This window comes from Xenopus tropicalis, chromosome 3 (assembly GCF_000004195.4).
Source record: "Xenopus tropicalis strain Nigerian chromosome 3, UCB_Xtro_10.0, whole genome shotgun sequence".
Classification (NCBI taxonomy): Eukaryota; Metazoa; Chordata; class Amphibia; order Anura; family Pipidae; genus Xenopus; species Xenopus tropicalis.
This window is the reverse complement of record NC_030679.2, coordinates 45,463,898-45,489,578: the sequence shown is the minus strand read 5'-3', so window position 1 is coordinate 45,489,578 and position 25,681 is coordinate 45,463,898. Positions and strand designations below refer to the sequence as shown.

The 25,681-nt window shown below is 38.4% G+C and overlaps 1 protein-coding gene across 2 annotated transcripts in view; it reads right to left on the bottom strand.

The window, feature by feature from the left end:
• Window positions 1-679: 679 nt before the first annotated feature.
• Window positions 680-25,681, bottom strand: part of cfap43 (cilia and flagella associated protein 43) — a 46,265-nt gene continuing 21,263 nt past the window's right edge. For both annotated transcript variants that reach the window (XM_018092211.2, XM_018092209.2), the window contains 25 exons: window positions 25,377-25,546; window positions 23,824-23,979; window positions 22,026-22,156; window positions 20,994-21,153; window positions 20,436-20,525; window positions 18,731-18,808; window positions 16,736-16,861; window positions 15,165-15,269; window positions 14,104-14,220; window positions 12,805-13,011; window positions 12,083-12,289; window positions 11,005-11,094; window positions 9,996-10,076; window positions 8,775-8,900; window positions 8,291-8,410; window positions 7,552-7,659; window positions 6,491-6,577; window positions 6,326-6,414; window positions 5,470-5,677; window positions 4,553-4,665; window positions 4,134-4,293; window positions 3,274-3,438; window positions 2,730-2,810; window positions 2,006-2,159; window positions 680-983 (listed from right to left, as the gene is read on the bottom strand). In XM_018092211.2, coding sequence (XP_017947700.2) covers window positions 811-983; window positions 2,006-2,159; window positions 2,730-2,810; window positions 3,274-3,438; window positions 4,134-4,293; window positions 4,553-4,665; window positions 5,470-5,677; window positions 6,326-6,414; window positions 6,491-6,577; window positions 7,552-7,659; window positions 8,291-8,410; window positions 8,775-8,900; window positions 9,996-10,076; window positions 11,005-11,094; window positions 12,083-12,289; window positions 12,805-13,011; window positions 14,104-14,220; window positions 15,165-15,269; window positions 16,736-16,861; window positions 18,731-18,808; window positions 20,436-20,525; window positions 20,994-21,153; window positions 22,026-22,156; window positions 23,824-23,979; window positions 25,377-25,546 — 3,302 coding nt within the window. In that variant the 3' untranslated portion in view covers window positions 680-810. The remainder of the gene's footprint in view (window positions 984-2,005; window positions 2,160-2,729; window positions 2,811-3,273; window positions 3,439-4,133; window positions 4,294-4,552; window positions 4,666-5,469; window positions 5,678-6,325; window positions 6,415-6,490; window positions 6,578-7,551; window positions 7,660-8,290; window positions 8,411-8,774; window positions 8,901-9,995; window positions 10,077-11,004; window positions 11,095-12,082; window positions 12,290-12,804; window positions 13,012-14,103; window positions 14,221-15,164; window positions 15,270-16,735; window positions 16,862-18,730; window positions 18,809-20,435; window positions 20,526-20,993; window positions 21,154-22,025; window positions 22,157-23,823; window positions 23,980-25,376; window positions 25,547-25,681) is intronic.

Genomic DNA, 25,681 nt, shown 5'->3' with positions numbered 1-25,681 from the left:
AATCTACTTAGTTGTTCTTATGACACAAGATTCTGCAATGTCACAGTACTGATTCATTTCTATAATGAACAAAGTGCGTTGTTGCAGTAAACATACTAAACACAATATATAAAGATAAACATGACAAAATAAGGCACAGTATAACCAGGATAATGAAAACAAAACACTGGCTTAATATGACTGGTGTGCATATAAAACACGTGTTTTAAAGGAGAGGAAAAGGCTAAGTCACTTGGGGGTGCCAAAATGTTAGGCACCCCCAAGTGACTTAAATCGCTTACCTTGTACCCTGGGCTGGTGCCCCTGTTAGGAGAAAACCACACCAGCCCGGGGTACTTGTAGCAGAGCGCTTCCTTCTTCTGCGTTTCTTTTGCGGTGAATTCCCTAGGCCGAAAAAGTTTGAAAAGTTTTTAAAGTTCGGCTTTTCACTCTAATACGCATGCGCAGCGTGCCAACGCAGAAGAGGGAAGCGCTCGCGTCTACCCTGGGCTGGTGCTGTTCTCTCTTAACAGGGTCACCAGCCGGGGTACGAGGTAAGCGATTTAAGTCACTTGGGGGTGCCCCAAGTGACTTAGGCTTTCCTTCTCCTTTAAAGGGTAAATTAATAAAGAAACATAAAAGAATGCTTTTCCATTCAGTTTCACATCCACTACCCTTTAGAAGGGAACTTATCTTTAAATGAACTTTACATTGAACTTTATTTTTAATTGGAGTTTTTAGAAACTTTTCAGTTGGTCTTGATTTCATTTTTAATGATATGCTTATAGGTAAGGCTAATGGACAGTTTTATTTCCTGTGTAATGCTGTATTCTAATATTCCATTTGCACTAATGCAGGAAATGTTTTCATCCTCAGTCTATCTACTTCAGTTCTTAGCTCAATGATCTCTTGGGCTTGAATCTTAGCAAGATCCACTAGTTTGCGTCGCTGAACAATCTCCACATATCTTTCCTTCGCAGCCTTCTCTGTGCTTTGTTCTACACCTGTTTCAATGACAAAAAAGATTAATGAAATGAATATTTTCCACCAACAGAGTAAATATCTATAGAAATAGTAAGGTATACACACTATACTGCAGGAAGCTCACATTGGGATGTGGCAGGGTTTTTACAGCTTTCCGGTTTATTAACTGGGTGGAACTGGCATAATGGAGATAATACAAATAGGAAATACTCTTGTTCCAGCATATATATGGATAACAGTGATACCATGGTCACAGATAAAATAATATACACATGGGTCTGCACAAATGAAATGTAGTGTACTCCCACTCCCCTCTGGGATTCCCCCTCATCCTGGCTAGACAACATCTACCCCCTACAGTCTACTCTAGAGTGTACTCATTTAAAGAGGTAGTTCCCCTTTAACTTTTAGCACATTGCAGAATGTTTTGACCCCTGTATGAGTCCCTCAGACGGGCCTACCCAATCGATATCTGCCTGAAAATTGTCCAGATTTGGCAGGTTTAACAATCCTGTCGGGGCAAGGAGCCCGTGGGCTTGTTCATGTGGTCCTTATCCTGACGGCCACCATCTTGTCAATGTGACTTGGTTGTTTGGCCCTCGGAACAAACAATAGGATCAATCTGATATCGCCCACCTCAAGGGGGCACATATCGGGGAAAGATCCGCTTGTTTGGCAACCTCAACAAATTAGTAGATATTCACATGTATGGCCACCTTTAGTTTTTATTACTTATCTTTCTATATAGACCTTTCCTTAATAATTTTCTGGTCTGTCCTTCAAAGCACTGGCTGGTTGCTAAGATACACTGGACCCTAGAAACCAAATAGCTAGTAAAATTCCAAACTAAAGACTAATTAATACAAAAACTATAGGTGATACTAAAAGTTAAAAGCAAAGTTTCAGAAAAAGAGCTGACTTTTTATACCACCATTCTGTACAATGTATATCAGGCCTGTTCTGCATGCCAATATTTCCCATTTCCCATAAAAGTGCATAGTCTCTATCTATACATAATGCCATATGCTCAAATTTTACTCACCAACTACATCATAAATGTGCTTTCTTTCAGAAAAAGACACCAGCAATTCCTGCAGATCTTTGTCAAGGTCTAGGTTTGCTGTTCTCTTTTTATTTATATTTGTTTCTAGGTCCTTCAGACTTTTTTTGTAGGTCTTGACATTTTTCTCATGTTGCTGGAAAGAGAAATGTAATGAGTCTACGGCTGTCTTTAGCAGTATAACAAATATGTCTAAACAGCTTGATGCAACTTAGTAACCAAAAGGCCTAATTTTCATAGCTTTGCTTGTGGATATTTTCTTCTTTGTTAGACACGTTAATAATGTGGCATACCCCTAGGGTGGTGCTACGTTTCTGCTAAAATTAATAGCTTAAAGGCATTTGCTGGTATATAGGTGTGCTTCTTCCATCTACAAAGTATTGCTGGATGCTATTTGGCTTGGAAGCGGCCAGGAAAGTGAATGAACCGTAAGAAATCAAGCAAGTGGTGTGCTTAAGAATTTGTATAAACAAATGCACCTTGTTTCATGAAAAACATGAACAATATAAAATGACACATCTTTTTAACATTTTCTGTAACATTTAACATGTTACATATTTTAAAAACCTAATTATTAGATGCCAATGTTTTATAAAGAAATTAAAAATATTCTCAGCAGCACTTGTAACCATTGCTTCTATAATAAGGAATAGCAGAAAACCTGTGCTTTTGTCACCCACAATGACTAACTGACTCTTCTACTTACTTTTTCTTGAGCATTGAGAGTTGCTTCTAGGACCTGTATCTGATCAGATATGCGCTTGTCATAATTCTGCTCACTAAGGAACTATATTGGAATAAATAGAGAATCAGAGTTACTAAAGCAAGGAACAGAGACAGCAGAATTGTGCAAGAGATGTAGCTGTAGAGGAGAGTGACTGTAAGGTTCCATGATGTAGAAAAAATATGCACAGCACAACAATTCTGCAGACTGGTGGAGGGATGCCTTGTAGAAAACTACTGAATTGGGATCCACAGTGTCCCTAATAAAAGTGTTTTACACACATTACAACAGGCCTCTGCTCTAATCAGCAGATTGCCTGGAAGATAAAAATATGATACTCACAACAAGAGTGAGTTTTTTGTAGCCGTAAAGTCTGTTGGGTTAAAGAAACTCACTAATGAACATTTTAGAAATCACCCTATAGGAATAAAAATTCTGATGGCTTTTTGTACTACCCCACTACACTGCTTGCTGCAGCACTTTACATTATTAATATATAAATCCAAAACATCTGATAGCAACTTACTACTTGGAAATCTTTTGAGACGTGAAGCAAGCTAATATCCCTAGATTTCTGTTCCAAATCTTCCATTTCCATCCGTATTTTCCTATGTTCCCATTCCAGCTGAAAAATCCCTTTTCGGAAATCTTTGCTTTCAACCATGCTTGCAATTTTCTGTTCTCCCAAACCCTGAAAAATCATAAAAGACAGGAAAATTGGTAAACATAAAGTAGAAAACATTTGTAAACTTTGCTTTCCTAGCTCACATGCATCATGCCTAAAAGTCAAAAATGTATAAAAATGGAATTCATATACAGGTATGAGCCCTGTTATCCAGAATGCTCGGGACCTGGGGTTTTCCAGATTCACCCATCACTACTGCTCACCTTTCCTGGTTTTCCCTACCTTAGGGTTTTCTTGGGGATTGGCTATTTGGGCTAGCTTGGGGCTAATCTCCACTGCATTGCATGATGCATGTGAATACCTGTGTTTAAGGAAGGAAGTGTACTTTATTTTTCTTCCCAAATGATTTTTTTGCAAAGTCTGCTCCTTAGAAGACATGTTTCAATATCTTGCACTGTTGGGATAATACAAGAGACAGGCTGTTTGGAGATTTGAATTTCTTTGGCCTTCAGCTTACTACTGTATGTGCATATGACAGAATTGAATACATACAGTATGGAGGAAAAAGTAGTTTTAGAGGCACATAGCTTTTATTTTTTTACAATCCCTCCATTGTGGTGACTGATGATTTTATTTTATTTTTTTATGCAATTTTTTATTTGGACACCCATGTTGCTCCAATAAAAACTCATCAGCCTTGTGACTTTCCATTCTAGCAATGGTGGTTAAAATAAAGAGCTATTTTTTTGCATTTAACTAACCCGTATGGTGCTGTTTAAATCTTCAATAACACTCCTATGAAGAAGAATGGCGTCTTCAAAACTGGGAATTAAATCTGAATTTTCCAACTCAACTTGACCTTGTTTAAGAAGGAACTGGACAGTCAAATCGAGCTGAAATTTCATTTTTTCACTCCGCAACCTAAATCAAGAGAGTATTATTAAAAGATAAATTAACATCATTGTGCAAATTATAACTTTAATAGGACTGTATGGTTCATAAGAGGCATATTTAGCATTTATGTGAAAAAAAATACTAAGGTAAGATCCACTTAGGTTGTCATCTTGTGGTAGAGGGGCTATTACTACAGTCAATTTATATATATACAGCCTCAAATCATGTATGAATGTATTGCAGAATTTATGCCACTCAGAATTTCTGTTTTTGTAATGTTTCTTACACATTGAGTTCCTGCATGATATTCTCAGTATCCTGACGTATCTTCTCATCTTCTTCTATCCTCTTATCTAGGAATGCCTGCATTTCTGCTAAGACAAGGGCCTTGATCTTCACCTAAATTAAGGAACAAAGCTTGTAAGAAAAATAAACCATTTCCATAACCAAATGGTTAATGAATCTTGGTCAGGTAAGGTTTTACTACACAAAATAATGTGAATTTGACGTGGGCAACTCTCATATTTCATTCTGACAACTCTGATGAGTAGTCATCTATATAGGGAAGGAGAACCATCAAGTGGAATATATATAAAAAACATTTTACCACGAGGAGGCCTATCCTATAAATTGATTGGCTTAGGTATATTTTCTTGCATGCATTTTTGGGTTTATTTTTTTTTAAATATGCATATATATGCTATACTGGCCTTATAGCATTGTTCTGTGTCTCAAAGGAATAAATAAAATAAGAATGAGGAGCAGCTGCAACTCTCACTTCCTTTTCTGCCAATGGCCAATCTGATTTGTCAGAAGTGTTAAAATTCTGTAAAAGTAAATTTTCAATTTAGTAGACAGGGTCACAGACTCTTAACTGAGCCCTGAAGTGCCATGCATGGTGCGACAATTGGGCAGTATAGTCATTTTATTAAGGAGGTACAAACAGTTACAAGTGTACGAGGAAAATAAACTGCTATGCTTCCTGCAAACATACAAAGTGACTATAAAAACTATAAAAAGTAAAGTAACACAAATTTTTCACCAAAACTACACTACTTTAGGCATTGATCTTAACTGAACTCAAACACTGCTTATTTGGACAGCAGTATCAATTTAATTGATAAAAACAAAAATCATCGATGCAACAAGCAAAACAAAAAATACAAAAGTATGGAGCAAAAGAAACAGACATGCACTTCATACCTGCTGTTCATATTCTATCTTTGATCGTCTTGCAAGACAGAAACGCTCCCACACTGGAAATTCTACTCCTTCAGGCATATTTTCTGGGGTGTCAAGTTCATCCATAGCTTTCATTAGCAAAGCAATGGAATCCTTATTTGCCTTAGCTGATCCTGGTCGTTCTCCAAATGGTGCTGCACTGTCAGTCTGAGTCCTCAAGCGCTGAACCCTGAAAAATAAACCAAATAAAGAAGCAAAAAATCTTTGGCTCTCACAGAATCTTCTATCTGTCCCTCCCTACACCCGCCTGCGCTTGGCCTTCCCGCTTGCACCAGTTTAGGTTAGTAAGGAAGCAGGATTTATATGACCACAGAGGAAAGCAGACCCCATGGTCTTGTATGCCTACATTCCATACAGTATGTTAATTCAGTAAATATAATGCTTATTGCAGTTACTTTTATTTGTAAAAAAGTAACCTGTATATTACCCAAAATTGTATGTTAACTATTGACCATATGAAGTTATCTTACAAAACAAAAGCCGGTATGACTGCACACTGTAATTGCAGAAGCAAACAGTCCAATCAGTTCTGTAAAAACAATTTATTTTGGGCAGAAGGAACATATTTATTTATTATTTTTCCCCCAAATTGCTCCCCACTGTACTTCACTGTTATGTTTCTGTGCCTTGTAGTGCACGGGCTTAGAATACCTCACAGATGGGTTCATACTCGAATGAGAAATTTTGACATACAGTTTAGTATTTTCAGTAACATCCAGTAGCAAATGAAATGTAAAATGTCTTAATTGCATTATATTTGATACAAACATTTCTCTAAGAAGAAAATCATGCAATAAAAATTGAGAAACTTAATTACCTTGGTCTTCGTTTGTAAAGCTTATAAAGTTGATCAACTTGGTAAGATGTAATGTCAGAAAACTCCTTCTTAAAGCCACGATCTAAAAGCTAAAACCAAATACAGATATACCATACAGCTAGTGGTGTAAATATAACAGTAAAACGTAACAAGTAGTGCCTTTACCTTATCCTCTGCTACCAGATTGTCATAGGACTCCCTAAATGCAAGTACTTGTGTTTTAAAAGACTTGACAATTTCCGCTGTTTGATTCTAAAAATACAACATGGGAAAGAGAGAGAGAGAGGTAAGTTATACAAAGGGAATTATCTTACTTAGCCTGCTACATTGTATCATATAGTGACTAGTGATGAGCGAATCTGTTCTGTTTCGCTTCGCCGAAAAATTCGCGAATCTTTGAAAAGATCCGCGAAACGGTGAAAAATTCGCGAAATGGCGGAAATGTCGTGCGACAAAAAAAATTGTCGCGCGGCTATTGTTTCGTCTCCCGCGGCTATTGTTTTGTCGTGCGGCTATTATTTCGTCGCGCGCGGCTTTTGTTTTGTCACCCGCGACTCTTGTTTCGTCGCGCGGCTCTTGTTTCGTCGCCCGCGGCTCTTGTTTCGTCGCGCGGCTCTTGTTTCGTCGCCCGCGGCTATTGTTTTGTCGCGCGGCTATTATTTCGTCGCCCGCAGCTATTATTTTGTCGCACGGCTATTGTTTCGTCGCGCGCGGCTCTTGTTTCGTCGCGCGGCTCTTGTTTCGTCGCACGGCTCTTGTTTCGTCGCCCGCGGCTCTTGTTTTGTCGCCCGCGGCTATTATTTTGTCGCGCGCTATTGTTTCGTCGCCCGCGACTATTCTTTTTTGACGCCGGCGACAATATTTGGACGTGCGGCGAATTTTTCCGCAGCGAAATTTTTCATCCGTTTCGCGAAACAATCCGCCAATGGCGAAACGCGGAAATTCGCCGCGAATCCATGCCTGGCGAAACTTTTTGCCCATCACTAATAGTGACAACCAATAATCAGTTTAAACACTGAATGTCCTTACTGCATAGTTATAATATTACATATAAAGTGCAAGTTAATATTTTGCACAGGCAATCTGCACAAGCTTCAACAGAAACACATGAGATTTTGGAAAATTGAGAATTAGGTACTATTTACAAGCAGGGTCTGTTTGAAGAATGCACCCCCTTTTTGAAATGTAATGTGAGATTGTAAAGGAAAGCTTAGCCTCCCACGCACCTTTTGTTTGCGCTTCTTATCCAGAATATGAGCTAGGTGTGCCACTCTTGTGTTTATTTCCTCTTCAATGAGAAGTGAGAAAAGGAGATTATTGATTTTCAGTTCCTCCTGCAGGTAATGATATTTAGAAAGATAAAGTCAGCAGACTTACAAGAATATATTATTATGATGCAGGTGTCACATGTGATTACCATGAATACAATACAATTCTAAAAGCAGTTTTTGAAGTACTGTTTTAATTATGTTGCCAGTTTTAGAGAGACATCAATTTACTATACATTTACATTTGAGGGGGAATTGCTGCATAATTATGTATCCTAATGTACCATTATAGTTCACTTAACAAAAATCTATGCAAACAACAAGTCCTTAGAATACTGTACGTATGGCTCTGTATCCCATATGTACATGTCAATTTTTGATACCGCGATCTATGAAAAGTACCAGCAGCCTTGCCTGCTGAAAGAAGGATCCCAAAAGATAAGTAAGTTCATGATAGTTTGCTTTTATCAGTGTAAATACAATTGAAAGTGTAGATGCCATCAACAGAAAAGTCGAGTGACAACTAGAACTGCATGTATAGATTTGTCTATTGCAAAAGACCTATTTTTGAAGTTTCCCTGAAATTAGCAGATATTTTATGTATTCAATCCACCCACTAATAATTTTTTTCAACTGAAAGTTCTGTGCCTGTGTGGGCAGGAAGACATTAAATGTAATTATACTTCTTACACAGTACCTGGTAAATTGCCATTTCTGATTTCACTTTTTTTTCAAACAGTCTGGCCAACACATCATCAAAACTCTGGGTGGTTTCAATTACAGACAATTGAAGTTTTTTCATTTCTGCTTCCAAAACCTAAGGAAGAGATATTCTTTTCTTCACCAAGAAAGGAGAATCACAGGAACACACCTTCGGTAATTTGGTACTTTGCCAATAAAAAGAAAGGGACACTTCTAGCCTTAATGTTACTGCTTTCTTCATTATCTATACCTGCTATATCTATTAATCATTTCACAAAGCAAGAATAGCAGGAACGTGCTAATATGATATGTTATTAATTCATGCTTAAATTGCCATGATCGTAACTTCTTTAAATATATATTGATCATTTCTCTAAAGATTTCTGGAGTTGCATTTTGGAATCAAGGATGCGTTATATTTTACATAAAACAGAAAATATCAGTGTTTTGCCTGACACAAAGTAGCAACTTGTCTTTACCTTACTGTATTTCTCCTTTTCTTCACTGAGGTCCTTACATTTTTTCTCGTACTCTTTGAATTGCTTCTTTTCTTCGTCAGTCCATTCAGCCTCAGCTCGAGCTATAAAACCTGGTTGTGGAACTTCCTAGAACAGCAAATTGATCAAGAAAGACCCCATTACACAAAAAGAAGGGGTAACTGCCATTACAAAATAAACTGTGTTTCTTCTGAGTTTGGATAATAAAAGAAAGTTTATGATAGTAACCAAAAATGCAATTAGTAGAACAGAAATCTTGGAAGTCCTTTAGGAACTGTTAATAGGCAATAAAGCAGCTGGGCTACTGGCCCTGCAATGATCCTTGCATTGATACATGAGATAGCAGAAAATATACTTCAAAAAGATACTTCAAAAGCCTCTTTTCTCAAAAAAAGGTTCATTAAAAAAATTAAAGTAAACCATAATAGCAATCAGGTGAGCACTTCCTGTGTATTTAACTTTATTTGTTTTAAAATCCTTAGGGCTCTGGCACACAGGGAGATTAGTCGCCCGCGACAAATCTTCCTTGTCACGGGCGACTAATCTCCCTGAACTACCATCCCACCGGTGAACATGTAAGTCGCCGGTGGGATGGTACACGCTGCGCGAGGCATTTTCAACGATTTGTCGAAATCGCGCCGCCGCGTGTGCCAACTGATGGCTCTTGGATGGCAACTCGGGGAGATTAGTCGCCCGCGAACAGGGAGATTTATCGCGGGCGACTAATCTCCCCATGTGCCACAGCCCTTAAGCTGCCATTGTTATGGAGGGTGAAGACACCCAGAGCTACTAGTAGCAGCTACTTGTCATGGCTACAAAAATAGACAATGCTGATAATTTACTGATAATTGTCTCTATGTGTGTTTCAGCAGAGGAAATTCACAGAATTATCTACGGCAGGGTAAGCTGTGACAATTAGCTGCTACTAGAGCTGGCCATACACACACCGATAGTATCATACAAAACCTTGTTTCGTATGATATTCGGTGCCTGTATGGCAGATCAATGAGACAACTGATATCGCAAGAGCATTGGATATCGGTTGTCTCGTTAATTGGGAGGGTGAACACATCTACATTTAGGGCTGAATCGGCAGGTGGAGGTAGAATTCCTATTGTTTCTACTTCCATATCTGACGATTCTGCCCTGAACGTCAATGTAATTTTGTTATAATGAGAAATTATTAAAGATAGGCGTTCTCACCATTCGAAGAATATCTTCCTTCTTTACTTCTAGGACACCACCCATCATGTCATCCAGGGCTCGCTGCTTAGCATTGTCTTCCTGAAATGATTAAAAAGTTACTAGCAATTAGCATTATTTACCACTATGAAGGCATAACACTGCAAATATTTATTATATGACTGCAATTGTTTCACAATTGTTTCATTCAGAACCACAACATCATTTTTAAGTGTTAACAATACAGAGAACAAGCACCACAGGGTTAACTAACTCATATCATAACATAGGACATGGGACACATTACTAACTTGTTGGCACCAGACCTTACAAAGGAAAAAGCAAAGAAGCATTTTTGAAAAATATATCCTATAAACTATGAAATCATTATTTTTTGCAATTATTTCACCCTCTAGTTAAAGACAACTGCACATACCTACATCATTTACATATTTTTAACACTGTGAAATCTACAGCCTACCATTTTGAGGCAATGTACACACCAGGGAGAATAATAATCAAGTGAGATCATCTCTGCTAATTCAGGTAGTCATCTTTCTGACACTGACTGCCTTGCTAATGAGTCAATTAAATTGTTGCCATTCTCTTAGTAACGATTAGTGATGCACCAGATCCATAAGTTTTGGATTAACTGTACACAGAATCCTCCACAAATACTGAACTGAATCCGAACCTTAATTTGTGTATTTGAAATTTGATATTTTTAAAATTGCTTCAGAATGCTCAAACATTTACCTATACCTTCAGGATGAATACTTAACAGTACTTAAAAAATGCAATTTTCTAGTTAGGATTACCCAATTGCACATACTACTAAAAAAGTATATTTTTATGAAAATGGTTTATATTGCAATGGTTTACACTGCATTGTTTGGGGGTATATTTTTCTCTTAGGGGTTCAAGGATTTGGAGTTCAGAACCAAATACTGAATTTTCCTGTGTACTAAATCGTAGACCCATCAATGGTTCCTTCAATCCAATAAAAATGAAGGAATCACTTTGCATATACCTGTTCCGCAAGGCGCTTTGCTTCTTCCTCTTTTGCTAGCTTCTCTGCCTTTGCTTTCTGTTCAGGTGTTAGGTACCTTTCTACTTTTACCTGCCAGAAGAGAGGAAAAAGTTAGCTGCAATAGGTAAGGTAGCTCAGTAAAGATCAAATAGTTATTGGGTGTGTTTTGAGGAACCATACTTACACAGCTTAAACAACACTCACTGAACAGAATTCTACCCTTGATATTGGGTATGCGATTTGTGGTTGTTCAGCAAGCAAATGCTTGTCTTGGTTTTATTAACTTTGAGGAAAGCATTCTACCAATTTTTAAGGAACAGAATACAACACTTTACAACATGAGCTCAATGAATAGGGCTTGAGCTGTATATACTTTTTGTCTACTGATTAAGAAATATGTTTTTTAAGTAAGCTTTATCAGAAAGGTCTAAGTAAATACAACCATAAGCACTCACAGAAAAGATGCACTCTATCAAAAGAATCACAGGATTTCTTGTCTCCTTTTTTGAAAACATGTTCTTGGGTATCTGACTTGCTCTCTCAGAAAACCCCTTCATTCATGGGGCCAGAGTTTGCACAGTTCTCTCCTCTCTCCATTCTCCTTCTCCCCCATCCCATAAGAATTCATAAAGCTCACTCCCCCCACCCTTAGGAATGTGTAATCTGAGCTTTAAGGGCTAAGCTGCAAGCAGGAAGCTATGAAGACCAAGCTAAAATGGCAGCTTCTAGGGCTGTTTACTCAGGTATGATAAAGCTTTCTGCAGAATAAATATATTGTTCTAGGTGGCACTAATGTGGTGAATCTATTGGCAGTAAAATGCCAAAATGACATTCCTTTTCTTTTAAGGGTACATTATTGGGCAAAAAGCAGCACTTTTTGGAAGAAGCTCTGGATTTTTGTTTGTTACACAGTGCTGTCTTCTGCCTGAGGCTTCTGTGACCACTCTATATTATATTTTCTAAAACTGCATATACTGAAGATTTAGTAGGGTTAAATTAAACAAGTTTTTCATTTACACATATATAGAAACATACTTGCAGTACTTAGGTATAGAGGTATGTGACTCTAGTTTTATACCTCTGAATCATCCACAGTCAGCGCTCTCTCAGGCTTCTCATTATCAGTAAATGTAGGCTCCAGGAGTTTCTCTTGCAGGTTAAGTTCGACCATGATCTCCTGAATGCGATTATTTCTTTCCTTCACACGTGTGACCTCTTGCTCTTTTTGACGACATGCTATATCAAAGTCTTTGTTGAAGGCTTTCTTGATATTGTGAATGATGTCCTGTGTTGACAACATGCATTTTTCTATTATCCTTTGCTTATAGTGTTGACATGTGTTTATTTACAACAGCCCCTGCCCTAGTGGAGCTTAGAATCTAAGGTCCCTATCACAGTCACACATCAGACATGTACTAGGGTCAATTTTATCAGGAACTAATTAACTATTTATTAGTTGTGTTCTGGCAACAGTATGTGTACACAGTAAGATAAGTCTCTATTGGCTATCTATTAATAGGTAAGAGAACATAACATTATCGTTGCTTTTCAATACAGTACAAATATCCCTTTATTGGAATTAATAAAAAATGTATTCGGAAAATTAAAATGTAAATGTCTTGTAAATATCCCAAGTAACCATACAATTAGCTTAAGCATACTGTTAGTGCAACATTCATGAAGTCACAAAAATACTATAGGTAAATACAGCTGCAGTATTAAAATGGCCAATTATAACATATATTAATGTTGCCAAGAGAGACATTTTCCTTATGTTTGGAGTAAAAATCATTTTCTTACTTGCAATAGAATGATCTGGTTAATCTTCTCTTCTCTAGAATGAAGAATTAGCTGACTGTACAGGTAACTGGTATCCCCACCATAAAGATCACTCAGGCTGCCAACCAAAGATGAGCTGTCTTGACTCTTTGACACTGATTCCTCTTCCACTTCCTCTTCGTCATCAGCCTTAATTTTTGGCTGAGTCTCAACAATTTCCTTTCGAACCTTACAATATCAGAATAATAGTTTGTTGTTGCTGTTCCATGCTAATGATTACTTGTTGGTAATATAAGTATATATTTAGTATAGTATTGTCTCTCCATTTCTCCCCCTCATCTTACTGCTTTACTCTGTCTTGTGTGGAAAGCTGAACTTCTGGAATGTTCTTGCAGATGAACACAACATGCAACTACTTACTTCTAAGCATCTCAGAACTTCTGAGCTTCTCATAGTATTTACTTTAATACCTCACTTTCTTCCTTTGTTAACTGTTGCCTCTATTCCCTTTTCTTCCCCATAAGCAAGTATTTTCTAGGTCACTGTTGCTCTAATTCTCCAAACATACCCATGTATCATCTGACATGCTACAAGATACAAATTAACTCATCACACCATCCTACTAAATGTTTCTACAAACATAATTGCATATTTGGTTCCTATGTTCATTATAATAAAGAATAAATTCTGTGTGTGCAGATTCACCCACAGGCCCCCCTGATGGATTCTGTTCTCAAGCTAGCCTTAGTTACGTCAACCATGGGCTTGAAGATAGAAACACCTATTTGGCAAAAAGAAACTCCTTGTTTTCTGTGCTGTGAACAGATATTTCTATGCACGTACACTGGTAAACTTGAAACGCCTATGCTCATACATTTCTTATGACATATGCTGCTATGTCACAAAGTCTATATAAACCCAGTGCTGTCTTTGTTCTGTAGTTCTGACTATCTTTTGCTCAGAACCCACATACGTGTCTAATAAACCTTACCTATTTGCCTCAAACAACTTTGGATATCTGAAATTTCAATAACAGTTACTATCATCAAAGTGAATAACTGCATGAAATCCTAAAGTTTCATTTACAATGCACTTGCAACTAGTGATGAGCAACATTTTTCACCAGGTTTAGTCCATAGACTCCAAGGGCTGCAAAAAAAAGTCATGCAGTAAAAAAAAAATTAGCATGGTAGCCATAAAACAATTCCTTTAAATCTGATTGCTTAGATTTGGATCGTAGAACCCTGACTTACATATGCATTTTTATTTTTATAAATAACAGTATTCATATAATTTGTATGAAAGACCAGAAGATCTCACCTTGAGATCAACAGCTTCAATTTTCTTGAGATTTAACACTCTAGCAAAATCTTCCAGTTCCTTTGGTGTTCGTTCTTTCATTGGATAATTCATAACTTCATATCCTGTATGGAAAGCCTTCAGTAATTCAAAGGTAAAATAATATAAAGATCAATTAGCCTTGCTCTTTAAGAGTAAAATTACAAAGTTTCATAGGATACAAATAAAAAAAAGACGAATGTCCATCAAGTATCAGACCCGACATCAGACAAATTATAAAAGAACAACTCTTTCCAGTTATAGTACAATAATCAGATGATCTTAAACAAGCGGTTTAAAATGAACTTTAAATGCAAATTATTAATTCACATAAATGAATGACCGGTAGGAGACCATTGTAAACCTAAAGGTATTTGTTTAATAAAATATAATTGGGATAATTTGCATGTTCAATTTACATAGAACATTACTACTTTCACATTTATTAATAAGCAGTAATGACTTAAGTCTGTTTTGGTATTTAACTAATTCTGTTTTGTAGTATTCAGTATTCTGCCACATTAAGGCTAATGTCCCACGCAGAGATTAGTCTCCGGTGATAGATCTCTACTACCATGGGCGACTAATCTCTTCTAAATGCCTTTCCACCAGCAAAGGGAATCACTGGTGGAAAGGCCTACTGTACTTCAGTTTTCCGAAGTCGCACAAAGTTACCTACAGGAGGAAACTTCAAGCAACTTTGGAAAACTGAAGTGATGCATTGGCCTTTCATTTTGTTGCTGGTAAAAAAGGTATTTAGGAGAGATTAGTCACTCTCAATAGCAGAGATCTATTGCAGGCGACTAAATCTCTCGGTGGATCATTAGCCTAAAAGTGAAGACTTTTTTATCTACAGTCTAGGCAACAAGCAGGCCGACACTGGTATGCTCCTTGTTTTCATTCTGAAAGTCCCTATTAGGGCTATGACACATGTAGTTATATGTATCTACCTTCTTGTCACAAAACACCAGAAAATACCCTGACATAGACAGAATTGTCTCCGCTAAAACATATAATATAAAACATATAATAAATGTATTTACCATAACAGAACGTCCCTTTACAGCCATGGAATCCCAGCATTCCTGCTTTATAACTTCTCGAAGATATTGTTTGGACAAATTTTCCAACTCAATCTCTTGTCGCACCTTCCAGATACCAAAAGAAAGTGTAATTAAATTATTGTTGTAAAAATATACCCACATCATGGGAAAGCATTTGGAGGAGATTTGTTGCCAGTCCTGGAGGAGATACATTTTGGGGCAACTACTGTATTTTGAACCAAATACTGTAGTAAAATATTTTATATCAACTGTATAAAGTTAATTGTCTCTAGGCTCGCACATAATGAGGCTTCCCCCAGGGCCCCCCCCAAGCATCCTTCAGCTTCCCCCAGGGCCCCCCCAAGTATCCTTCAGCTTCCCCCAGGGCCCCCGAAGTATCCTTCAGCTTCCCCCAGGGCCCCCCCCCAAGTATCCTTCAGCATCCCCCAGGGCCTCCAAGCATCCCCCAGCTCCCCCACGGCACCCCCAGCATTCTTCAGCTTCCCCCCCTAACCTGCCCCTGGCTGCCTCCGGCTCCCGTGATGTCTTCCTCTCTGTGCCACAGCTCCCAGCTGCCTCTGTTCTTTTATAAGTTTGCGCCCTGTGCTTGTGACGTCAGTACGCACGGAGAGAGCCGCGGCAGTACGCACAGAGAGCCGTGGCACATAGAGGAAGATGTAGTTCGTTGTATAAGACGCACCAACTTTTTCCCCCCCGTTTTGGGGAAGAAAAAGTGCGTCTTATACGGCAAAAAATACGGTAATCCTCTTGTGTGTCAGCGCCCTTAATAGTAGCTTGTATAACAATTAAATAAGCTTGTTAGTTTTCAAAGCTCAACTTGTTATTAGCAATAATATAGAAGATTTCCACTAACTTACCTTACTTACCTAACTGGCCTTAATTTGAAGTCTTGAAGAAAAAAAGAAAAAAGAAAAAAATCCTGAAATGGGCAGTGCTGGGTGGATCATAATAAGAATCAGTAGTGCAATCACAGAAAAGGAGTAGAGGCTGGTTGCACATTGAAGTAATAAGCAATGAGCAATTGTGGTTATAAAGTTTGTAATAAGATGACATAACTATTTATTATACCATAAGTTGGTCTTTTAAGACACCAGGAGATTCGTAAAAGGTGTGCTGAGAAAGGGTTTTGTAAAGCATCTCACAAAATAGTTTTTTTAGGTAAAAACACATTTATCAAAACTGATGAGTGTATCAATTTATGCATATGTGTTTTACAGCTATAAGTAGTCAAACACATTTTTACTTGGCTATTAGTGTTCAATACAGTTTAGCAGCAGCACTGTACACAAACACTAGGTCTGGACTAAGATTCAAACTAGGGTCTGGTACTTGGAGGCCCAAACAGTCCCCTACAGGTTTAAGAGCTAGTCACTGGCATCCTGAAGCAACCCTCTGCCAGTTGCTAGAATCTATAGTTTGCTAGTTCAGGCCTGAGATAATTTATTTGGACAATTATATATCATGCTACAAATCATTCACGCACATAAAATATATTGTTAAGCAGGAAATGTTCCATTTTTTTAGCACGGATTGTAAAACATATTACTTACTCTTGCCACTTCCTTCTCACTCTCTAGATACAGTCTCTCCTGCTCCTCAGTGTCCAAGTTAAACTCCTGCTGGTCCAGCTTTTCTATGTCTGGTAATGATTCATTCTCTCGCATCATTGCTTGTATCTGCAGCCAAATATATAGCGAAAGCTGATTTGCTTCTGTATGTTTTACACTACAGTGTCTCACACGTAGACAGAGTTGACGTGTTTATTGGCAATCTGGCTTAAAGGAGAAGGAAAGGCAAAGTCACTTGGGGGTGCCAAAATGTTAGGCACCCCCAAGTGACTTTAATAGCCTACCTTTTACTCCGGGCTGGTGCCCCTGTTCATAGAGAACAGCACCAGCCCGGGGTACCTGCAGCACTTCCTCCTTCCTGTAGCGATGCGCGCGCATGCGCAGTAGAGTGAAAAGCCGAACTTTTACAGAGAAGTCGGCTTTTCACTCTACTGCGCATGCGCCTGTGTGTAAGTCTTAGCGAAACGCAAGCGGAAGGAGGAAGCGCATCGCTCCAGGTACCCCGGGCTGGTGCTGTTTTCTCCTAACAGGGGCACCAGCGAGGTAAGCGATTAAAGTCACTTGGGGGTGCTTAACATTTTAGCACCCCCAAGTGACTTAGCCTTTCCTTCTCCTTTAATCATATAAAATTGCTAAGGGAGGCAATATCCTGTGATTAAGCCAGATCGCCGCGAGAAATATGTTTTATTCACAGCTATCCCAATGTTAGTCTATGGCAGTGATCCCCAATCAGTGGCTTGTAAGCAACTTCCCACTCCCTTTGATGTTGCTCCCAGTGGGCTCAAAGAAGGTGGTCATTTTTAAATCTCTGGCTTGGATGCAAGTTGAAAGCACAGAGACACAGTTTTACTGTAAGCAGAGCCTCCTGCAGGGCAGCAGTTCACATGCCAATCACAGTACTTCTGTGTCATCCCCAAAGAGCTTTCTTCATGTTTGTGTGGCTCACCAACACCTTTTACATCTGAGTGTGGCTCACAAGTAAAAAAAGGTTTGGAATTCCTTGTCTATAGCAAGGCATTTTTGGGAAGATGTGTAGCCAGCGGCAGCAATTTTTTACCGCTGGATACAAATCTCCCCATGTTTCAGTGCCCTTAAGGGGCAGTATACTACCTTGCTTAACATGAGTAAAATGAATAGGACATGTTCTGAACTTACTTTTTACCTATCACTTTAATAACATAAATTATATGGGATTTGTTATTTCTTGAGCTAAACAGAGCAAACAGGGAAAGTGGGGTACTCCATGTTTGTTTTTTGGAGTAGATAAGATTTATATAGTCATATACTGTCCGTTTAAGTAGTACAGAAAATACTATATCATTTACATAAGTCCTTGTACCTGTGAGGTGTTGGAGCTTATAGTCTAATATTGCAACAAAGGACCCCCCCAAAATTTCATTAGAAGACACTTAACCGAGAAGCATGTCTACGAACTGTGGAAGGAGAGCCACCAAATGTGAGGGGTTGGGTTCATGTCCAACTCCATGAAATGCTCTGGTTCTAAATGAACCCAATAACTCAGTGCTGTGAGGGAGAAATGCTATCAGGCCACCAAAGAGTCCTAAAATATTGCATTATCACTGGCAGCTGCAAGTTCTAGTGGGCATGTGTAATAAGTGGTGTATTTTATGCCACATTCAAAGATTATATCAGGTCAGACTATGTTTGACCTAACAGCAGCAACATTTTAGACCTTCTAGAGTCTAGACATTTCCTCAAGCTTGACAAAAACACTAGAAGACAAAAACTTGACAAAAACACGAAGTTTGAAATGTTGATGCTGTTCAGGTTACAGCCCTTTCTACAGAAATAAAGTCTTATTGAAGAATATACTGTCCAGAGGTATCTTAAAGTGAAAGGATTTTTTTAATCATTGGTGGAAGTGGGGGACCTGAACCTAATTTAAGTTAATTCGGGTGACTGCTGACTTCTAGAAAAATTGATATGTACGTATAATAAACAATAGTGATTACTTACAGTTTTGCGAAGTTTTTTAATGCCGGTTTTAATTATTTCCTTTTCTGCTGCATATTTCTCTGTTTCTTTCTTTTTAGCCTTTTAAGCAAAAATACATACGATTTAAGTAAATAAGACCTCTAACAATACTGTTTTAAATAGTTTGCAAGGTAAGCAGTATAAAAGCTACAGGCTCAGAAACCAATACTATCTCATTTACATGGTGTGGAATTTGTCAAGCTATGGGATAACCTAGGGGGGGTCCAATAAAACCTTTCAGCAGGGGCCACATTCACAGCCTAATGTGATGCCTCCCTGAGGGGTTTTTGCAGCCTTTCTAGTATCTAACCATGGCTTAATCAGATACTTATTAGAGGTGCCATCCTTATTGCCCCATACATCAGCCAATAGGCTGCCAACTCAGTTAGCAAGGGCAATAGCCATATCTTGTGGGAAGCTATTAAATATGACAATGATTATTTACACCTGTATTTGTAATTAATTAATGATGAAACTGATTCACAGTTAAAATGTTTTGGTTCTAAACAGATTCTAACACAACTAGTCCAATCTATCTCCTCCTCATATTGTACATCAGCTATCAGCATTTTGTTCTTCCACCTCTGTGTTCAGCCCTCCATTTTCCCTCACTTCTCAGGCCAACTCTATCCATACACAGCCCTCCTCCCTTGGTGCTGAACCCTAGCCCTAGGACTGCCGAGATAGATGGAAAAGAATGTATAAGCACAGAGGAGGGATGAGCACCAGTGAAGATGGGGTGAATGCTGAGAACTAAAGCAGAATATGAGGAAGGAAAAAACAGATGTCCATGTAAAACTGCTGCCATGATAAAGAACTTACTGTTTAAAAGTATTTAGGGCATAATGTTCTAATATGTACTCCATAATACATTCATATTAGCATAATGCATCGTAATGCATGTAGTGAACATCCTTTCAAAATAAGAAGCTGCATTTCAGAAATGGCTGCCAGAATACCATCATCGTCTTTGCTTTTCACATTAGCATGAAGTTTTTCTTATTAAGATTCACCACATATGGTCAAAATTGAATCTTTCTCATTTGTAACAAAGGGATTCTGGGATCAGAATTTGGGATCAGATTCGGTTACCGGTTTTGCCCGGTAAATGGGAATTTTTTAAGAGCCTTAAGGAATTTGTTCCCAGTATCCCTTTGACTTACTTGCATATGTATGAGGTGGTCTCCTCAACATTTTAAACTGTTCGTGAATCCTCACTCCTGGCTCTACTTAAGCTGATCAGAAAACCCTGTACTACACTGATGAGACCCATGTAGGGCGAAACCAGTCTGTAGTTGGGAATCTGATCAGCTATTGTCCTGGCTTTTGCTTTAAAACCCAGTGGGTGAGCTTTAGCCTATAGGATAAACCCATGTAAAGAGCCTTAAGGAATTTGTTCCCAGAATCCCTTTGACTTATTTGCATATGTATGAGGTGGTCTCCTCAACCATTTTAACTTGTTCATATGTAACACAAACACCCCTTCCAGCTGTTACAAACAGAACAATATATTAACTTTTCAAGTTAAAGATGACTCAGTGTGGTACAAATTTATAAGTCAAAACAAATGCAACTTTACCCAGACAGCAACATTAGTATTTAAAACATAACCATTGTCATTTCTTTTCCAGAAGATGCTGTTTACGCAGCATTTTCTGGAATAAATACAAAGGTTTCTTTGTCTTACTTCCTCCAGCTTCCTGTAAATCCAAGTGACATCAGCAGAAGTGTTTGGAAAGGTGTCCTGCTCAGTTACATCCACACTTAGATTTCTGTACTAAAATAATAAAATGATGTTAAAATACCATATCATGCTCAAATTATTCATAAAAGCATAGCACAATTTCTACAACAGTAGTTTATGGGTATATTTTCAGATCCTCCAAACTCTCTGTAACATAAAGGCTCAGTGCATGCTTTGTCTGTCCCTTCTGGGTCAAAGTCATTTTTATCTGCTTAAGAATATGCACCAGTCAGTACATACATCTCTGATACCAACAAGAGGGTGCTGTTCAGGGGACAGAAGAGGGGCTATAAAATTTTGCTGCATAGTGACTAGAAGACAAATGACATTTCAATCGAATGGAAATCAATTGTATGTTTATCCTCTGGACCAGCAGACACTAATCAAAGGTAGATTATTGGATACTGGTTTAGTCTACAAGTCAGCTAACTATAAATAATTAGAATATTAAAATGATCATATGTCCTGTTAGGCAAGAATGCAATCCAATTATCTTTACACCTCTTTTTCCTTGCTTTCCACGGCCATAGAACTGGTATCTGCTGTCCATTCTGGCATTCTGCTCAACATCTGATTTTCTTCCTTCATTGCAGCTTGAAGAGAAAGTGTAAAAGCCTTTCCATACTCAACAGCTGCACCCAGTCTGCTACTTCCAGTTGATCTGTGAACAAATAATGTATTTCAGTAGCTTACTCTATGTACTAATAAAAGGCCTGTCTTCTGTCGCACAACAAGAATTACAGACTGAATTCAGGGCTTAAAGATTGTCCCACCAAATATTAGCAATGTGCTTGCCAAATAAATGGACAATAGGGCTTAATATTCAGTTATGGTATTTAGCCCATTTATGGCTATATCACTGTCCCGCAAAATATGGGCTTTTTCATGCTTTTGTCAGGTAAAAAAACAAGAAAAAAATAGAAATATTAAAGCAATAAACTAGTACATTTTGATATTTTGATTTTTTGCTTTCCACTATCCTGAGGACAAACAATTATTTTTGAAATTACCATATTTTATGGGATACAAAAGCTGAAATTGGGTCCTATCTGAAACCCACAATTTACAATATGTTTGTAGATCAGAGTATACTAAAAAAAAACAGGTTGGGGATTAATTACTTAGAAAACTGCCTCTATTCAAGCCCAATACAGAAAACCACTCTAATGCAGATTACAGCAGCCCTACATACAAATATTAAGTTTTAAGGTACAGTAACTTGTAGTTACACCATTGTCAGTATGCACAACAAAAAAAAGAATATTAAAAACAATATTATACAGTCAGTGATGGGCCTAAGCTTCAGGGCACCTGAGGCAAGAACCCGCTCCAAGAATTCCCCCCCCCACCCCCGTGCGACTCACACGCCAGGGCAACAGATTTAAAGGGGCTAAAAGTAGGGGAATGCAGGCAGAGTGTCCAGAGCCAACCCATTTTTGCGCCATATGAACATGCCTCTTCTGCCTACCCCTAGTTCCAGCCCTGTATGCAGTTATAATATCCCTTAATATTTTTAGTGCTATTTCTACTCACTTCCATTGCAGGCACACCAGGGCTCCATCAGACGTTCCTGTAGTGATGATACTTTGACCATCCAAGGAAAAGGATAAAGAATTGATACCGCCTGTGTGGTAGGAATGACATTGTACTTGTGCCACAGTTTCCTGGTAAAAGGAACAAAGACTTTATGTATGTATTTATTTTTACTGCACCACAAATGTATGCAGGACTTTACAAGGCATAAACACAAACAGGGGTATAGTTACTATAATTTAGTGAAAATAAATAAATATATGTTTAAGTGCTATGTAATACTAAGCTGGGATAAGGACCTTGTCACAAAACACTGATCTATTAGGGAAAAAAAGACAAACAAGAAACAAAAGTGGGCAGGGCAGGGGACATATACATTGGTCTGTTTGTCTCTATAATATTTTCCCACAATCTATGTTGAGAGGTTTCTTGCTAACATTTAACTATATAGCTGACATTTGGGAAACCAGTTTCTCATTTTGATTTCATGAGGCCTTCTATAACATCCTGAGAATATGAGGAGCTATAGATCAGTAAAATATGAAAAGTCACAAGTTTGTCAATCCAGCCACTAGTGATGAGCAAATTTTTTAGTGGCAAAATTCTGCATTTCGCAATTGCCATTTTTTTTGTGAGAAAATGACAAAATGCCCATTGACGTTAAGGTATTTAGCGTAAGAAAAAATTTGTCGCCTGTGTAATTCCATATGGGATTAATGAAACTGTACAGAAAATAGTTATATTAACCTAACTGAATTCTAAAGATGTTGAAATGATTTTCCTTTTTCTTTTTTTTTTTTAATATTGTAGATCAGTGCTGTCCAACTGGCGGCCCGCTCTGTGTGGCCCCCCACCTGTCTGGCTGCTTTGATGGCTTACCTTTGTGTAAGCTTTAAATAGTATCAGTACTGAGATTAACTGGCCCCCTGCATTGCTCACACCTCAGATTCAGGCTGTAATCCCCCTGTATTGTTTAAACATGTAATCCCCTGTGTTTTTCACACCTTTTAGTTTCTGCATTGTTTAACCCCTGCTGTGTTTACACCTCAGGCTCAGGCTGTAATCATCCACATTGTTCCCCTGTTCACACCTCAGACATTGTATGTAGTGCCTGGACTATGCTGCCTGTGTGTATGGCACACACAGACAGCATAGGGTAGGCAAAGTATGGCACATAGGCAGTATAGGGCAATGAGGGTATGGAACACACAGGCAGCATAGGGTAGGCATAGTATGGCACATAGGCAGTATAGGGCAGGCAGAGTATAGCACACACAGACAGCATAAGGGAGGCAGAGTGCTGCCTGTGTATGCCATACTCTGCCTGCCCTATCCTGCCTGTGAGAGGTGAACCTGGCAAGGGTTTGTTCTGGGAGTTTGTTAGTAGTTGGAAATAGCCATTAAATGGTCCCTAAGGTGTGTAATTATGTTGCTGGGGGTTGCTGTGCTATCCACAGGGGAGGAGGAGGCATATGGATTTAAGGGTGTGTCTTAATATGACATAATATAATTCTTTCATATTTGAATAACTGTTGATATCCCGGCAGTGAGGACCAAGCATTTGGGTTTTTGCTGCACTACCACCATTGTGATAAAATGGGTGTGGTTTGAAGTGGGTGTGGTTGAAAAAAGGGGAGTGGCCAAAACTGGTTTCCATTAGCGGCCCTCCACCATGTATGCTTGAGAAATTCCGGCCCTCGGCACCGCAGAAGTTGGACAGCACTGTTGTAGATCATTAGCTTATAAAAACATTATACAAATTGGAACATTTTAAAATAAAAGAATAAAAAACACTTACCATATTCTTTATGTCTTTTACATATACAATTCCATCCCTCCCAGACACAGAAATCCACTTGAGATGAGGAGACAAGCAAAGTACTCCAGGCCCAAGATGGCTACCCCGTACCACCTTCTCTGTAACAAGTGCAGTCAAAGGATCTCCAGATATTTCCTAAGGAAAAGAAAAGGTAAAATTGCAATAAGCACACCATACATTCGCAATAGTCTATACTGATTTATATTCAGCCACAGGATAGCACTGGTTGTTTTTACGTCACTGTTGTAGTTATTCCTAGGTAGACCTTCTGCAGACACAGAAGAAGGTGACAGACAGGCAATGCTGCTATAGAGTAAGAATAAGATGCAAGAAAAATGGAAAGTTGTGCTCAACCACTAAATTGTAAACCATTAGGCGGGGGTGCAATGAGGCTGTGACCACAAAATACATATAAACAACCGCAAAAAATCCTCTGCACTCACCCATTATCAATATGTAGAAATTGGACATTAGGACATTTCTGTGCATTCAGCTACTAAGAAATGCCTTCCCTCCCCACCCCAAAAAGAGGGATTGTTTGTCCGTACATTGCAATATACTTCAAGCTGGCCAACTACGTCAAAGTCATCCCTTCTGGCCAGTCCTACACTGACTGACCTATATAAGTAATTTAAGATTAGTACTGAGCAAAGGGACTAAGTTTTACCTGCAACATGCTTGCTTATAAGGTTAAAACTCCCATATGGTTGCCCTTTTATTGGCTCCATTGGGATCACCTGACTGTAGCTGGGAATAGTGGGGGCTACAACATGGAGCTGGCCACTGCTCCTGTATAAACAATAACACAAGAAAAAGGGAAAGTTGTGCTCAACCACTAAATTGTAAACCATTAGGCGGGGGTGCAATGAGGCTGTGACCACAAAATACATATAAACAACCGCAAAAAATCCTCTGCACTCACCCATTATCAATATGTAGAAATTGGACATTAGGACATTTCTGTGCATTCAGCTACTAAGAAATGCCTTCCCTCCCCACCAAGATAACAACAGGTAAACCAATTTACATCACATATTTACACTGCATAATGCTATTTAAAAAAAAAAGTATTTTTTGCAATGCTAAAACCAAGTCCAAAACCTGCATAAAAAGCTGCATCATTGTGAAACTCAAATAAAATGCATAGGTTGTTATAAAATAAACCTGCCTTATTTTTACTGCAATTTACATTTGCATTTTTTTTATTTGTCCTATTGATTTTAGTGGACTATGCCAAATCTATAGTGGTGAAAATATAAGTTTAATTTCTTATGCTTATCTGTTGTTTAAACAAAGCCCCACCTAACACGTTGGTATTCAACTGTTTGGCCTATAGACCAAATGGATTGATACTATAGGGGTGGCCATGCACGTTACGTGTTTTTGGACCAGCAGACGAACTACAGAAACATCAGAGAGTATAAGAAACAAAATTATACATAAAGGGCAAATTGCAGTAAAGCATGATCAGTGAAATTTTGTCTCTTGGATATTAAAACTTTTACATTCACACAGTAATGCCTCTACTGTACCTTGTGGATTACATATTTTAAAAGCATTGGTGCATAGCTGCCAAATCCAAACACGGAGCTGACATTGTAACCCAGAACTGCAGAAAACAGAGGCTGATCTACATCATAAGAAATCTTCTGAACCATTGCATCCTTAAACATTCCTTTCTCATCAATATATTCAGATGGACCTAAGAGGAAACAGGACATTAAAAAATGGAGCAGCATTGACACATGGCCCTAGCAACTTCTGGCCAGTATCCATAACCTTGTCCAGCTTTCTCTGATAGTGTATTTGTAAGTGCATGCACTGACAAAAGGGAACC